The sequence below is a fragment of the Lontra canadensis genome, unplaced genomic scaffold (assembly GCF_010015895.1).
Source record: "Lontra canadensis isolate GAN:19392208 unplaced genomic scaffold, GSC_riverotter_1.0 scaffold3, whole genome shotgun sequence".
Lineage (NCBI taxonomy): Eukaryota > Metazoa > Chordata > Mammalia > Carnivora > Mustelidae > Lontra > Lontra canadensis.
This window is the reverse complement of record NW_022630997.1, coordinates 18,565,637-18,582,256: the sequence shown is the minus strand read 5'-3', so window position 1 is coordinate 18,582,256 and position 16,620 is coordinate 18,565,637. Positions and strand designations below refer to the sequence as shown.

General features: G+C 46.6%; 1 protein-coding gene across 2 annotated transcripts in view; it reads left to right on the top strand.

The window, feature by feature from the left end:
* The window catches only part of CNNM1 (cyclin and CBS domain divalent metal cation transport mediator 1), a 55,667-nt gene that overhangs the window by 31,232 nt on the left and 7,815 nt on the right, over window positions 1-16,620 (top strand). Inside the window, exons 7-8 of one of the 2 annotated variants that reach the window (XM_032882597.1) lie at window positions 2,072-2,134; window positions 10,990-11,153. In XM_032882597.1, coding sequence (XP_032738488.1) covers window positions 2,072-2,134; window positions 10,990-11,153 — 227 coding nt within the window. The remainder of the gene's footprint in view (window positions 1-2,071; window positions 2,135-10,989; window positions 11,154-16,620) is intronic. The other variant, XM_032882606.1, reaches the window with a different exon arrangement.

Here is a 16,620-nt window from a genome sequence, read left to right as displayed (position 1 = left end):
TTTACAGTGTAATTTATACCTTAGCCGAGCAGAAGGCTGAAATGAAGTTGAAGTACCTGTCCCTACCCAAGGCATGGCCCAACATGAACTGAAGCTCGATAAAAGTAAAGCCCTGGTACATATGACACTTATATAAGCCAACAGATCTCAAGCAAGGTTGAGGAAGGAAGCATCATCCTCTTAGAACAAGAACTCTGAATGGGAGAGGAATGAGCTACAGGACCAGGGAAATCTTGGTTCTCTAAAGGAGATTTCCATCCATCACATTAGGGATTGCTTAAGGTGAGGTAATTCCTAGGATTCTAAATGTTACCCAGACATTTGGCCCTGTTCTGGCTCTTTCAGAAGACCAAAAGCCAGGGGGACAAAGAGCTACATGAGACTCCCCAGCCCACGTAATATGGATGATCTTTTTTCTTTGAAAAGAAAATTATTTTAAAAATCTTGGGAAGCTGTTACCTGGTTTCCTCCCTTCCTTCCTTCTTTCCTGTCTCTAGTTCTTTCTATCCATATCTCCTTCCATTTTATCAGTGAGACAGGCATAAACTTGTAACACTGATCTCTCCTTCAAAACTGGTTAACTAAAAAGGGGCATTAAACTTTTCCCTCCCCTCACTTCTGAGCATCTTTATAATCTTCAGAAGGAGAAAGAAATCGAATTAACCAGTAGGGGTGTGGAGACATTTTCCATCATCCCCCACAAGCGCTCCCCACTTAGCAAAGTACAGTGTGAAATATGGGCTAAGGCTGCCACACCCCACAGTTATGCCTGGGTGCACCCCCACCCCAGGGTCTAGCTGCCCAGCATCACTCAATAGCAGTGAACCTCAGCCTGCAGTCAAAGGAGAGCATAAGGGAGTGAATTCTTATAGGGTCTGGGTCTGGCCAACTACCCTTGTCCTGGAAGCCAGCCTATAGCTTTATTAGTCTTTGAGAGAGATAAATGGGATGAGAGGTTCGTCAGAATACTGGCCCTGGGACCTAGCCTCAAAGTCGAATTTGAGGTTATGAGTAAGTCACCCTGGTTTTCCTGTGCAGGGTAAAGGGAACACAGCCAGCACTGTCTCCTCTCTCTTGGATCTGATTGCCAGGGACTCTAGGAGGATCACAGTGAGCCTGGGAACTCTGAGGAAACCAGACCTGAGTTTCTTCAAGCCCACGGGGCAATGCAAGCAGAGAGAGGCTGTCTGCTCCCTGTTTGGTGGGGTATACATTTCATTTGCACCCCAAGAAACTCAAGGATGCTTCTTGAGACTGTGGGGTTTCTTATCCCGGTAGGTCTCACGTTAGGAGCCCATTCCAATATTCTTTGATATCTGGTGTCAGACCCAATGATTATCAGTCAGGTAGGTATAAATCTCCCCCACTCCCCTGCGCGTGTAAACTCAGTACAATCACCTGGCACGGCAGGTAAGACCACAGAAGTTGCCGGTTTTGGTGCGCTGTCCTCCACAGACTGACTTCATTTAGTCCCCAAGGAAGGGGCACTCTGAACAACTGGATAAGAGGGAGGAAGACAGATTGCCAGACAGAAACACCGCTTGATCCCGCAATGCACATTTACCGCCCGGCACTGTGAGCACGGAGGAGGGGCTGGGAGGCTGAGGCACGCTTCTTCCGGCCGCCGCTGGCCGGAGCATGCGCTCTGCTTGGAGCCGCGGCGCAGGCGCGCAGAGGCAGGGGGCCGTAGGGGCGAGCCGGGGGCGAGGCGGTGCGGGACCCCCAGCCTATTTGTGGGCTCACGGAGAATGCTGTAGACACATGTCCCCACCCCGCAAGGGCCCCTGCCCGCTCTTGTCATCGGAAGGTCGAATCCCCTCTAAGATTACTGCACATCTTTCCGGAAAGACTTCCAGCCAAGTCTGTTTTACGTTTGGGTTTCTGGAGGGTGACTTTGTGAGAGGATTTGCAATTTCCCTATTCTCAGAGGCAAGATTCCCTTTTGCAGAGAAATGTGCTGTTGTGAAGACTCAAGAACAGACTGACTCACACACTTTGCTCTTTTGTCTTTCTCCTTTTCTGTTTATCTTCCCTTTCGTGACTCACAAATCCTTGGCCCTTGACTCTTTAGTGCCCGTCTCTGTGTCCCGTACCTTCGCCTTCAGCAGAGGGGACTCTCTGGCGGGCTCCCCAGGTAAACATGCGTGGGTGTGTCGGTCTCCGTAGAGTCAGTGGGGTGTGCAAGAGGCCATTGGTCTCTGTCGCTGTCCTGCGACGGAACTAGTGTCTCCCACAGGCACTGCCAGGACTAAGGCATAGCCCATCGCACAGATAACACTCCCTGGCACACACGGCCCAGGCGTTGCTGAGTCAGTGGTGTCACTTGTGAACTTAGCTCCCAGGAAGTGTCTGTGTAGGTACGGGGAGAGATGATAGAGTGAGGGCTGGTGTGAATTCTTCCTCATCATTTGTCTCGCTGCAGAATGGAGGGATGAGAAGTGCAGCAGGAGAGGACTAGAAAGAAACAACAGAGTACCATCCCTTACTGCTACCTATTTTCCCTCCACCATTCATTCTCTGTGGCCTCTGCCTTTAGCTGACCACTAACTAACCCAGCCTCATCTTCCCCTGTAATGTTGCTCTCTGGTGACTATATTCTCTCTGGCCTTACTCATACAAAGAATATGTGTAAGAATTTCAAAACAACTTTTCATTAGGTTTAACCTCTGTTGTTAATTGTATAAAAGTTGCTGGGTTTCTTTTTAACTGGGTCAGGCAGCTCCTCATAGAACTACAAAGTAACCCAAGGGTTGAGGAGAATGTAATCAGTCTAAATAATTGATGAAGTGTTTGTATTGTTTTCATGTCTAGAGGATGATCTCTCAGGCTCATGAAACAAGAAATGAGCAAACCAAGAATTTCTGTCTTAAACCTCCCTGAAGTTAGAATGTAAAAACACGTCCAATTCCCTGTACCCCCACCCCACATCTGTCTCCCTATCCCAGTACCACAATAGGATTCTGAGGCCCCATCATAACCTCAGCCAGCAAGAATTCAGTTATGTTTTGCTATCTGTACAGTAGACCCTCAACTTTCAAAGAGGCTGTGTCCTGAGACCTCAAACCCCCAAGTTTGCAGCTTCAGAAGAATTTATGTTGACTCCTGTTTCTTCCAAATCACATTTTTCCCATCAAAAACCATCTGGTTCCCATGTTTATCTGTACAAAACAAGTTAATCACCTTCTCAAATATCATCAAGGTTTTCTCTCTCATTTAATGATTTTCCACCAAGAAATAAAATCTTTCTTGCTTTGTGAGAGCTCATGCCCTCATGATGACTACTGACCAGCACGGTCCATGTGGGGTGCCAAGCTGGTGCTTTCTACCAGCTAACTGGTCTGCTCCTGCCTCTCAGCAAAATGAGAAGTGACCACATCATGGACCTTCAAGATCCTTCACATGCAGGGAATCTTCATGAAGGAAGAGTAGTTATGAAGCTTCAGCTGAAAGGCAAGGCTTACATTTTTAAAAGATACTCAATCAGAAGGATCAAAGCAGGGGTGTCATTACCTTTTAAATTACCCTCAGTTAACCAGACAAGCCAGTTCTCTGTAATTTTATAACTCCAGTTAAGGGAAGGTTAATTCTAGTCCATTGATATTTATTATGAAAAACTTGATGGTAACCCAGCATCAGACCAAGATGAAGGTGACTTGTTCCTGCAGTGTGACACCCCCAGCCCCACCCCCACCAGGAGGTGCTGTAACTTCTGATCCAACCCTGGTGGGTGGCAGCTGCTCCTGAGAACTCTTTCCACCTTCCCCTCATTTTCCATGCCTGGGTCTTCAACCCAATAAGAAATAGGTGAGCCACAAAGCTGAGAGAGCAAGGCCAACTTCTTCCCACCCTTGGTTTATCTTTGCAGAGTGGAGCAGTGACGAACAAAGCAGGAAAAAAGAAAGGGCGGAACCTTTTGATCTTGATGAAGTCCCAAAAGTTCATTTTTGCTTTTGTTTCCTTTGCCTTTGGAGACATATCTTGAAAGAAGTTGCTGTGGCTGATATCGAAGAGGTTACTGCCTATGTTCTCCTCTAGGATTCTGATGGATTCCTGCCTCACTCACAAGATAAACTCAATTTCGAGTTTGTCTTTGTGTACGGTGTAAGAGAATGGTCGAGTTTCATTCTTCTACATATAGCTGTCCAGTTTTCCCAGCACCATTTATTGAAGAGACTATCTTTTTTCCACCGTATATTTTTTCCCTGTTTTGTCGAAGATTATTTGACCATGGAGTTGAGGGTCCATATCTGGGCTCTCTACTCTGTTCCACTGGTCTACGTGTCTGTTTTTATGCCAGTACCATGCTGTCTTGGTGATCACAGCTTTGTCGTAAAGCTTGAAATCAGGTAACGTGATGCCCCCAGTTTTATTTTTGTTTTTCAACATTTCCTTAGCGATTCGGGGTCTCTTCTGATTCCATACAAATTTTAGGATTATTTGCTCCAGCTCTTTGAAAAATACCGGTGGAATTTTGATCGGAATGGCATTGAAAGTATAGATTGCTCTAGGCAGTATAGACATTTTAACAATGTTTATTATTCCGATCCAAGAGCATGGAATGGTCTTCCATCTTTTTGTGTCTTCTTCAGTTTCTTTCATGAGTGTTCTGTAGTTCCTCGAGTACAGATCCTTTACCTCTTTGGTTAGGTTTATTCCCAGGTATCTTATGGTTCTTGGTGCTATAGTAAATGGAATCAATTCTCTAATTTCCCTTTCTGCATTTTCAGAAATACAGACAGAAATTCAGACAAGAAAGCCACTGATTTCTGTCCATTGACTTTGTATCCTGCCATGTTACTGAAATGCTGTATGAGTTCTAGTAGTTTGGGGGTGGAGTCTTTTGGGTTTTCCATATAAAGAATCATGTCATCTGCGAAGAGTGAGAGTTTGACTTCTTCATTGCCAATTTGGATAAAAAAAAAAAAAAAGGGCGGGGATGCCTTTCTTCTCCTTTGTCTCTCTCCTCCCCACCTCCTTTCACTCTGTCTCCTTTTGTCTGGCCCCCTACTTGATTTATGATCCAAATACAGTTATTTGCATATATTACATCTTGCCCCCATCTTACACAGAGGAGAGAGAAATCCTGGAAACTAATAGGGCCTTTACGTTTAAAAAGAACCCAGTCATTTTATTTGATCCCCACAAGAACCTCAGGAGATGGGAAGGAATTAACATTGCAAAACAATAAGTAGGGAAACAGCCTCTGAAAACATTGAGCCATCCAGCAGTATCACCTGTGTAGTGAGAAGGCGAAGGATGAAGATTGAAATCCAAATCTCTCTTTTTTACTGTTACATTTTTTTTCTAATTTCTCCAATTCTTTTTTATTTTTAACAAAAAGTTTTCACTTGAGATGAATAAGTCATAGGAATAAAAAGCAACGCAAAAGGAATAGTCAGTGATACTGATAGTGATGTAATGGGATAGAGGGTAGCTTGTCAAATCACTAAGTGGTACAGCTGAAACCAGTGTAACACTCTGTGTCAACTATACTCAAAACAAAACAAAGTTTCCAGTTTTTTTGAGACATAATTGACATATAACACTGTAAATTTAAGATGTATGTGATAATTTGATACATAAATTGTATACATTGCAAAATTCTTTTGTTGTTTTAAATTCCAGTATAGTTAACATACAATGTTCTTTTAGTTTCAGGTGTACAATATAGTGACCCGTGGCATTTTAGAAACAGAACAAATGAGCAAAGGAAAAAGAAAGAGAGACAAACCAAGAAACAGACTCAAACTGATGGTTCCCAGAGGGGAAGGGATGGGAAGATGGGTAAAATAGGTAATGTGGATTAAGGAGTGCCCTTGTCTTGATGGGTGATGTATGGAATCTGAGTTTCTTAGGTCCTGCTTCTATTGTCCTGGACTTGGCTACCCCTCTGAACATGGGCATTTTGTGCCCCCTAGAGGTCTGTGACTTACTAGCAATTTGAAAGCAGTCATGATAATGAATTATGGTGCTCTCTGTGGATTGAGGCCAGCGGTCCCTGAACCAGATTGCCACCGTTATCCATACATAGGCAGTTTCCTTCTATTTGAGCTTTAGTTTGAAATAAGGAGAGAGGAGTGGTTTTGTGCATTGCATTGCTTCCAGGGTATGATGTAATTAGCCAGCTTTGCAGGTGCTGTCATTTAAAAAGTAGACTTCTGATCAACCCACTGAGAGTTCACAGCTCCACTACAGTTATCATCCCCTCTCCCCAGATTCATTCCTTTTTTCTTTTCCCAGTGGAGATGATTTCAAGTTCCCCATGACAATCCTTCCAAATCCACAAAAGCACAGAGGCAGGAAAGAGGTCAGGAGCAGTGATTCTTTTTCAATGTTCAAATGGCATCTGTAATGTGCTTTGAGATCAATGGGGACCGTTTCCTCCCAGAATATAGAGGGAGTCTCTAAAAAAATCCTTTTACTTTGTGAAATGTGGTAAGTGGCAATACTCCTTTGGGTTGGCTTGTGTGTCGTAAACATTTGGGAACCATTAAAGCTCCATGTAATGTGAGCGAATTCATCTGGGCTCCTAACTTGGGCTTATTTGCAGAGTTCACATTGTAGCTTTGACAGAGAGCTTTTGGCATTTGGTTGTCTGATGTTGAATATTACCCCAGAATGATGAATTTTAATAATCCTAGTTTGTACTCTTATAGGCCTATATAATTAAGCTCTCCCATCCAGTTTGGAGAACACAGGTGGCCCATGACACAGTGACTATGACGAGAGAGGGCTGTTTCCTCTTGTCCCTCACTGATGCTCTGAAAGATAGAAGCAGGCAGCCACTGTACCCTACTTTCCCCTCAAATCCCTAGACTGAAACGGGAAGTGGGGCATTCTGTATCTTGGGTTCTATTCTAGGTACAGGTGTCATGAGTAAGGCAAGCATCACGGAGCTGTGTGTAGGTTCAGGGAGCCCCGCGCCTATCAGTGCACAGGAGATTCCATTCAGCCCCAGTTAGAGTGTCAAATCCTCTTCCACCCCCTCTCCCGCCCCACAACCAATTGTACCCCAGGGTCTTTTCCGCCCAACCTCAGTGTCTCCAACTTGCCGTCTAGGACAGATATCCCTTGCAGCCTGACTATGCAGAGGCTGCAGGAATGGGGTCTATCACGCTTCTCCACAGCACCTCGGAGTCTAGAGAAGAAAACCCTGCTTCCCACCACCCAGTCTCCAGGGCTAGCGTGAGGGTGCGACGTAAGGAAGAGCGGACAAAGGGATATGTCCGTGGCGTGGCCTACCTCCTGGTGAGGAATTCTGTGGTCAGTTTGATCACTGTTTGATCTGTCCCCTCTTAGACCTCTTTGACTGTAGTTTCACATTTTCCTCTTCACTTCACTCCCCCCAGCCTGGGCCTCTGCTCTTAGGAAATGCCAAGGGGAATTATACAACTTGAACTCGTTTGCCATGCTGCTGGGACACTCGTCTGTTACTGATTTCTTCTCTTTTTTTTATTAGAAGCATTTCCATTTCCTTTGCTCAAAAACCTCTGAGTGTATGTGCACAATTACCAAAATGCCGAGTCATCAGCATCCTACCTATTGAGGAATGTTAGGCTCTGGGACATGAAAATATTGATGTTGCACAACACTCACATGAGCTGGGACTTCCTTTGTTGTGAAGTGAGGCTTTTTTTTTTTTTCCTTTGAAAAATTGCTTTTATAGGCCCGACCTTTATAAGACAGTTATATCTTTTCGTGTTGGGAATCCTTTGGGATTCTGAATAAACCTTCAATAGCTTTGCTTACTTGAAAAAACAGAACACAACAATACTTTTCCTCCTAGCACGATAATGATGTCACTTGCATTTGACGTGTGGTCCTGGGAGTGACAGCAGAGTGGCATGCCGGTGAGGACCAGAGCTCTGGGTGGGACGGGGAGGCATTTGTGGCCTCTGTTTCCAACAGAGTGTGGAAGTGATTCAGGCAGAGCCTTCTATGGCTGGAAGTGGTCTAGTAGATAAGAGAGCCTTGTCTTCCTGCCATCCTCCTGGCATATGCCTGGGATTGTGATATAAGGGATGACAAGGTGGAACAGGACACATGGGGTATATGTAGTACATGTCCCACCAGGCAAAACCCTGGAGGGTTGTCGGGGAGAGGTGATTATTTCCCTACTTATACTCCCTTCAATGGTTCCAAACTGCGCTGAGGACAAGACCCACCAGGTCAGGGTATGGTGTTCCAGATTCCACTCACATGACAAAGAAGTCACCCTCCAGCAGAACTGCCTTCCCCCTTTTCCACAGCAGTCACCCTGAGTAAGTGCCATTGATTTACTTGGCAGCCACCAGCCCAGAAGACCACAAAGGGTCAAGCCAAGCCAAGAACGCACCAGCTTGTTTTCAAGGGACCAGAACCAGAAGTGAAACGCACGTTCTTCTGCCCAGTACTGCTGCCATTTACAGTTCCCTGGGTGCTTCACTCTGTTCTCCATGGCACTGTCACTGGCTTCAGTCCTTGGTCACCGCGGAAGAGGGTCTGGCCCTCCATCTCCCAGTGGAGAAGTAGGGCCCTAGAGACCTGAGGCCAGGATCCCCAGTTTCACGTGCTTTAGGTAAACAAAGTCCTGGTTTTCCCTGTGGCCTCTCCTCAAGTTACTGGACCAAAGCCCGAGGCCTCTTGGTGCCCTTGATTCTCACTGCACACTCTCTGACTCTGTCCAGCCACAATGTTGGAGTGTCCTTCTCTCTGCCTTTAATTTCTTGCAGAAGTCAGCTTCCCCAGGATGATCGTAAGTTGCAAAGGCAAGGCCTTCCCATCCAGGATGCTTTGAGAGCTCTGAAATCTTTTTTTAAACAAAATTTAGTTTTACGTGAAAACTCTTTAAGGGATGCTTAGGTTTTGATTCATTCATTCTCTACATTTTTATTGAGCACCTACTTGAGGCCAGGCATAGTGCTAGATACTGAGTGGACCACAATGACCAGAAAACGCAAGACCTCTGTCCTCGTGGAATTTAGCATTGAATTGAGTAGATGTCACAAGTACAAACACATAATGAATTAAAACTTGTGAAAAGTACATTGAAGGAATGAACAAGGGACAGTGATAGAAGAAAACAGGGAAATCTTAGGACAGCCAAAGTCTTCAGAGAGGGTAGCTTTCAGCTTCAGCTGAGACCTGATGACAGAGATTCTAGCTGGGGAGGTAGAGGGAGGTGGACAGGAGAAATGGCATCTTCTGAAGTAGTGGGGGAACACTTGCATGATTGAGGGCAGCAGAGCAAGCAGGGGAGGGGAAGAGAGTCCTCAAGATGAGACCAGACAGGAAAGCAGGAGTCAGGTCATGGGGGACTTTTGGGGACAAAGCAAGGAGTTTAGGGGTCCAGGGAATTGGGACTTGAGGGGGCACAGAGATAGAGACCAACGGCTTATGTCCACAGTGGAGGTGAGAGGGCCTGGTACAGGGCTGGGGGAGCAGCAAGGGTCTGGGGGCACCCCCCAGGTTTCCGGTGTAAGTAATGGAGTATATGTGAGGGACACTTCTTGAGACGAGGACACTGGAATTAGAATTCTTAATTCTATAATCCTATCAAGGCAGCGATTGTTATGGTTCTAAAGAGAAAAATGATGCTGCCTGTTGTTATTTTACCCTTTCCACTACCTGGTTTGCCAGACAACGGTAACAACTTGCAGCTAAACACACCATCAACCCTCAAGGACTCGCTCCAAATAGATGCTAATCAATTATCTTGACTGATGGCGCCGTTATCTCCTGAGACAGGATTGAATTCCCGCAGTTCTCCCTGAAAGCACAGGAGTGGAATTTCTAAGGAGCCCGACTCCGCACTGGAGCCCCTGAACTCAGTTTGTGTTCCGAGAGGCTCACAGCACGCCCCTCCCCCTCCGGGGAAGGAAACATGGGCTGGCACTCTCCCTCGGGTTGATTCTGTGCTTGAGATCATGCTCTGGTCACCTGAAGAACCTCTCTTCTATTGATCCAGGGAAGGTAGTTCACATAATCCGTTTAGAAACCAAGTGCCATGGTCTTAATTGAAGTTTCCCTAGAAGGTTCTTGAAAATGGGAAAACAAATCAACCAACCCTGACTCGGAACATGTAGGATGCCTGTGGATTATTCCAGTATCCCCTGCCCCCATGTAGGCCTAGATGGAGTCCTGCCTTAGACCCACACTTTAGAGGACCCCACTTTGGCCCTCTCAGTCCTATCCCTTTCTGTGGGGTGAGGAACTCATGGGGCCGGAGTCTGTGTTCTGCCTTCTGGACCACACTTCAGATGGGGGAACCCCGGAATTCCTCCCCTAAGCCACCCCGGGGGAAGAGGACTGGGAAGCCCCTAGGGCAGGGGCTGTTTGTCCCCATACAGCCCTGTTTCATGTTTTCCGCTTTAACAGAAATTCTAAGGAGTTGGACATTGCCTTCCAAGTTATGCCAGTATAATTGTCAAGGACAAGGATGGAACGAATTTTAACAGTTTCTTCATGTGACTCAAATCGGGACCCATATAGTTTGTGGGCTTCCACTTGTCCAGGGTCCTGCCAGTGTTAGGGCAGACCTCAGTAATCCCTGCTAACATGCTCACCACCACAAGCATCAGTCGTCTGTGCCTTCAGACCTAAGGCATTCGCCTTTCTGAACAATGAGGCTTGTGAGCAGAGTTGAGATCCTGGCAGAGGGTCTCTCACTCAGGGGGAGCTATACCCACACCCACAGCATGGTCCTCATCTCTGACATTAGTCCAAAGACCTAAACTGAGAGAGGCTGCGGACCGCCTCTGCCCAGCTCCTCCCAGGTTCAGGGTATGGGGAGCTGGAGGGGCCTGAGCAGAGCCGAGCCCTGAGCCTCCGCTGCGAAGGGTGTGGGCCCGGGTCTAGCACCGGGGTTTAGCGTTGCCCAGAAGTCCCTCCGGCCCTCAGTAAACACCTCTCTCTCTCTCCCCTCGTCTCTCTCTTTCCATCCCCCTCTCTTTCCTCCCTGCCCACCTGTCCTTGCCTTTTGTCCCCTGGCCTCTCCCCCACCATCTGCAGTAAACCGGTCCCCTTCTCGCTGCAGCGGCTTGAACCGCTCCGAGTCTCCAAACCGCGAGCGCAGTGACTTTGGGGGCAGCAACACCCAGCTGTGCGGAAGCAGCAACAACCTGTACACTCCTGACTACTCAGTGCACATCCTGAGCGACGTGCAGTTTGTGAAGGTAACTCCCCCGGGAGACTGTCCCCGTGCCAGCCAGCCAGCCAGCCAGCAGGCCGGGATGCGCCTCCCCATGCCCCCTGCTCCCAGAGAACTCTGGCTGCTCATTGTTCCCTGGCTTTATAAGGGCCCTGTTTTCAGTTAGCTTGATGACTGTTCATTATTTGTCATTTGTTTATGATCTCCTGATCCCCATTTCATGGGTGGGGAAACTGAGGCACAGAACAAAAAGGAGTTAGCTTGCCTGAGACAAGTTGTCAGCAGAACTGTTTCCTTTGGATTCCCTGCCATTGGCACCAGGTTGTTTTGTTTTTTCAAGATAAATTTGCGGGTGATTAATAAACCAAGTGTCTAGAAGAAATTGTGCTATGGTTTGACTTACAATGGCGTATTTCTACATCTTACTGCTCCAGTGCAATTTGGCATGTGGGTTAACCACTAACCGTTTGTGTAACTGTCCTCCCCTTAGCTGTCAGGGGGCTGGTGGAGCATCACTTGGCACAGGCAGGAGAGAGAAGCAGCGATGCTTATCACTGTGTAGTTAAAGAGGAGGGGAGCTCTTTCTTCATACTTCTCATTGGGATTGGGATTGCACAGAAACCTTCTAGAGTTTCTTCCTTTGCTTGCTTTGATAGGTTTTGTTTTATTTGTTTTGTTTGCTAGCATTCTGCAAACCATTACATGCTTGGGCGGGAGATCAGGAGTGAGCCCCGTTTCTCCAAGTCCAACAAAACACCCAATGAGTTCACTTGGTAAATTGCAGGCTGGATTACGAGAGATGTATCAGTCACAAAGGTGGGAGGAGGTCCTCTCCTTCTGTCCAGAACACAAGCTCTGATCATTTGATAGCAGTGTGAACTGGCTGGTTTTCTGTGTTCCAGAACTTTGCAGACACCCTGAGCTAAAGCTGTAAAGATGGAAAGTTACCAGAGGCAGGGGCTGAGCCTGGAGGGTGGGGCGGGATAACTGTTTGTGGGGTACGCTGTGCATGTGGTCTATGGCTCCTTTGTCTGATTGATCCACTTAGTGTTACCACCGCCCTGTGAGGTAGGTCCTACTGTCATTCCCATTTTAGAGATGAAGACATTAGAGCTTGAGGAGTCTGAGGCCCCAGGGCTGGTGAGTGGCAGAGCCAAGCTTCAGAGTTGGGTCTCTGTCTCCAGAGTCCAAGCCCTCAAATCCCTAGGCTTTAGGGAGAGTCGTGGGAAATCAGAGCTGAAGGAGCCCCAAGGAGAAGTGACTTTGGGAACTAACCCAGCAATACCCATGGGTCTATATGACTGGAGACACTTAACAAATCCTGTATGACAAGGAAGGTAAAGAAAACTGAAGCCTGTGGTTCCCCGGAGGCCCTCTCATTGCAGGCCTTCCTCAGCCATGGAGGTAGGAAAAAATGGGAGCGGAGAAGCTTTACTATGTCAGCTCTCATTGGTTTGTAGTCCTTGTCACATGGTTTGTGGGGAAAGAACTTGAAAGTTACAGTGTAAGTGCTCAACAGTACTGACCGTAGGCCTGCCCTGTGCTTGTCTCAGCATTGACAGGAGACTGTGGTGAACAAGACCGTAAGCTCTTGACTTTCTAGAGCTTCCATGCTAGGAGGGGGCCAGAGAGGATAAACAAGTAACCACAGCATAAAGAACTGTGCGAGAGGGGTGGTCTCACAGACCAAGCCCCTGTGAGGGGCTGCAGGAAGATTTTGCAAGGGTTTTTCATGTCCAACAGACTGAGGTTCCAGAACAATTATCAAGTCCAAGAATAATTTGACTTCCAGATTAGTTACCAAATTAGATAGAAAGGTGTTATCTCATGATTATCTGGGAGAGCTATTGAAGCTGTGATTAATCATAGTTAATGAATTATGAATGGAGGCACCAAAGCATCCTTATGAATTTTTAAAAATTGTGTTTTGTAAAGATCATTATTAGACTACTTGGCAGCTGTCTTATGGTCTTGACTGTGTAACTGTGACCAAGATGCCCCATCACCATCTGGTGGCAGAATCCCTAAACTGCAGGATGGTGTTTTGGGGGATGAACGTCATAAAATGATAGGAGAGACAGCACCCTGGTTGAAGGTGAACTTCTGAACACGTTGGCTGCAAAGTCAACGTGTCCAGAAGGGCACACCTGCTTCCGGTTATTCCCAAGATAAACAGATCTCCATTTCCTTTGTAATTTAACGGCTGCATGAGTTCTTAACTGGCCACGTGTAAGAGAAGACTATTTGAACTCAAGCTATTGCTCAGAAATGCTTGTAGCTACAGTGATAAAGAGAGAATAAAAACACGTTGCCTTTTGAGCAGTGGTTTGATTTCCTCAGTGAACGAGTCGGTACGTATTTATTAGCATTACTAATGGTTCTAGAAACTACGGGCTACTCTAAGGAAATATAAACCCATCCTCTGCTTTATGAGGAGATTAAAATCTAGCTAGGGAGAAGAAATGTAGGTTAAGCTGTAGTGACCCAGGTGATTATGAATTCATATGGCACATAGTTTCAAGCACCATGTTGCTGGAGAACGTACCAGGTGTTTAAGAGTGAGGAAGGAATAGGAGGAAGGACACTGATAAACAGGCATGTGGAAGGCAAGTAGGCAGGTGCATTCAAGGGACAGTGAAGAAGCAGTTGAGCTGGTCCCGTGGTTGTGTGCAGGCCATGGGAGCACCACTGGCCACGCAAGTCCATGTTCTCAAAACTAGGCAGAGAGGTTCAGGTTGATCTGCTGGACCTTTGCTGTCCCACCTGGGAGCCAGCGGCCACAGGCTGAGCACACAAAACGTGGCTTGTCCAAACCGATGAGCCGTAGGTATCAAATACTGCTGGATTCCAAGGACTTTACACACAAAAAATAATGTGTGGTTCCCCATTCATAATTTTATGTTGATTCCATGTTGAAGTGAATTTTTTTAATATGTTGGGTTAAATGCAACATTATTAACATTAATTTCACCTGTTAGTTTTTTTTTTAAGATTTTATTTATTTATTTGACAGACAGAGATCACAAGCAGGCAGAGAGAGAGGAGGAAGCAGGCTCCCTGCTGAGTAGAGAGCACAATGCGGGGCTCGATCCCAGGACCCCGGGATCATGACCTGAGCTGAAGGCAGAGGCTTTAACCCACTGAGCCACCCAGGCGCCCCTCACCTATTAGTTTTTATTACTTTTAATGTGACTACAAGAAAATTTTCAACTACCCGTATGACTCCCGTTCTATTTCTGCTGGACGGTACCGTGCCAGAGAGGAAGACATTCTCAGACGGTTGAACAGGAGAACCAAAGTGACAAAAAGTCATGCTTGAAGCAAAATTAAAACTTAAAAAAAAAAAAAAAAGAAGAAGAAGAACTGAAGGGGTTGGGCGGGAGAACGCTTGAATCTAGAAATGCAGCTGGAGAGAGGTTGTTTCCTGAACGCATTTTCTAGAGTGGTGCCTTGTCAACAATTTCTTTGAAGGTGACATGTTGACAGGGCAGTAGTTTATGATTTTATTTTATTTTTTTTTAGTTTAAAAAGAGGAAGCATTGTGAAAACACAGCTGTGAGACAGAGAGAGAAGGTAACCCATGGATGGTGCCTTTCCTTTAACACAACCACCCACCGACAGTGTGGGTCCTCTCCCAACCTCTGCCCCTGCCCCTGAACTGGGCAACCGCCTACCCCCATCCTCACCCCCAGAGCCATGCTTCTGCCCACTGATATTGGGTCCTAGCTGGGGTCGTCTGAGTCTTCCCTCTAACACCATCAACTAGTGGTTATCTAATGTCTGTGTGAATACCTCCATGTCAGGGAACTCAGTACCTTGTAAGAAAGGGATGCAGAAACAATACTTTATGCCCAGCTCCTTGTCTTACTCCAGAACAATGCTTAAAGAGGGTTAGAGTTCCTGGATCCTCGAGTCCAGCTTACCAGAGGATGACATCCCTTTTTCTAAAGAATGAAGAGAGAATGGTATGGCTCACTGCACATGCATCCTGGACAGAACCTTTCCAAAAATAAACTAAATACAGCACTTTGCAACACTCCCAAGAGGCTTCTGGCTTGGGGACCACAGCAAATGCACCAGCTGATTGGAGCCCTGAACGCCCAAATCCATCTCAGTCAAACCAGAGCACACCCCCTTCCTTCTCCCTCCCTCCTGTCTTCCCTCACTCACTGTCTCTCCTCTCTCTATCTTCCTCTTTTCATTGTCCCCACTTGGAATCTCCTTCCTTCCCCTACTTTGTCTTTTGCTTTATTTTCTTAGTTAAGGATTTACTTTCCTAAGACCTCGTCCTGCTTTGGCAGCCCCTCCCCTCACTCCTTCTCCAGGGGCAGAGGGACCATGGCCCTCGCCCCCACCTACTTCATGATGTGCCATCCACCATTTAGACATAATGAGATGGTAGGTTTGACCCCTTTCTTTGAAGTGTATGCCTATTATAAAGTTAACTTGTGAGAGATGTATGTGGACGTGTTGAAAACAGTCATTTCTAACAGCTGGATGACAGGTTCACTGATGTTATCTCATAATCTCTGGGCCTCTGTTATGGGCTCAGAGAGGTTAATGATTTGGCCAAGGTTGCCCAGCTTGAAAGTGGCGAAACTGGGATGAAACTAGAAGACAAATCTAAACTAACTGGTTGACCGAAAAAGAGTAACATCAAGTCCTTTGTTGAGCTTAGCAGGGTTCATTTAGGAAAATTTTCTGTCCTTTAAGCCAGTAGAAGCTACAAGATCCCAAAGAAAGTTTCACCTAGGGGAAGGCTCTGCGCATGTCAGAGAATTGGTTTTGATGGCAACACTGGTTCAGGCCATGTGCCAGCTTCCTTTCAGTCGTCAGATGCCTGTAGACCCCAAGCCTACAAAGCAGTTACTGGAACACCTGCCCAGAAGGGCAGCCTCGTGCTGCCAGGGACAGCCACACAGTGTCCAGAGCCCAGGCTGAGATGGTTGTCCCTGGGGAGCAAGAACAAAGTCCTTTAAATCCCAGTATCTAGGTTGCAGGGGTACCATTATGAGACTCCAGGGTTGCCCCCTCTGGAATTCCCCCGTCTCACTTCCCCTTCCATCTCCCTGGCTCCAAAGAGTGACCAGCAATTTCCCAGGCACAGTGCACAGCCTAGGAGACAGTGCACTGGCTGGGATTCTGAAAGCTTGGTAACTGTCCAACTTTAGACAATCCCTCGACATTTCGGGACCTCATTTTCTGATCTGCACACTGAGGATCACAAGCGCTCTCACACACTATGACAGCAAAGGAGATAACACAAATCCCAGTGCTCTGTAGGCCATAATACACTCTATGGATGGAAGGTTCCATCCTCATATCCCGACCTCTCCCTGCAAAAGTAAGCTCTTACGGGTAACATAGCTCTAGGGTTTCCACCAACATCTGAACACCTAGTATCAGTCCTATTCTGTAGGATATTTATAGAACTTCCAGCAATGTATATGATTTCCCCCAAAAAAATTAACCCAATGATGCTTTAAATAAGA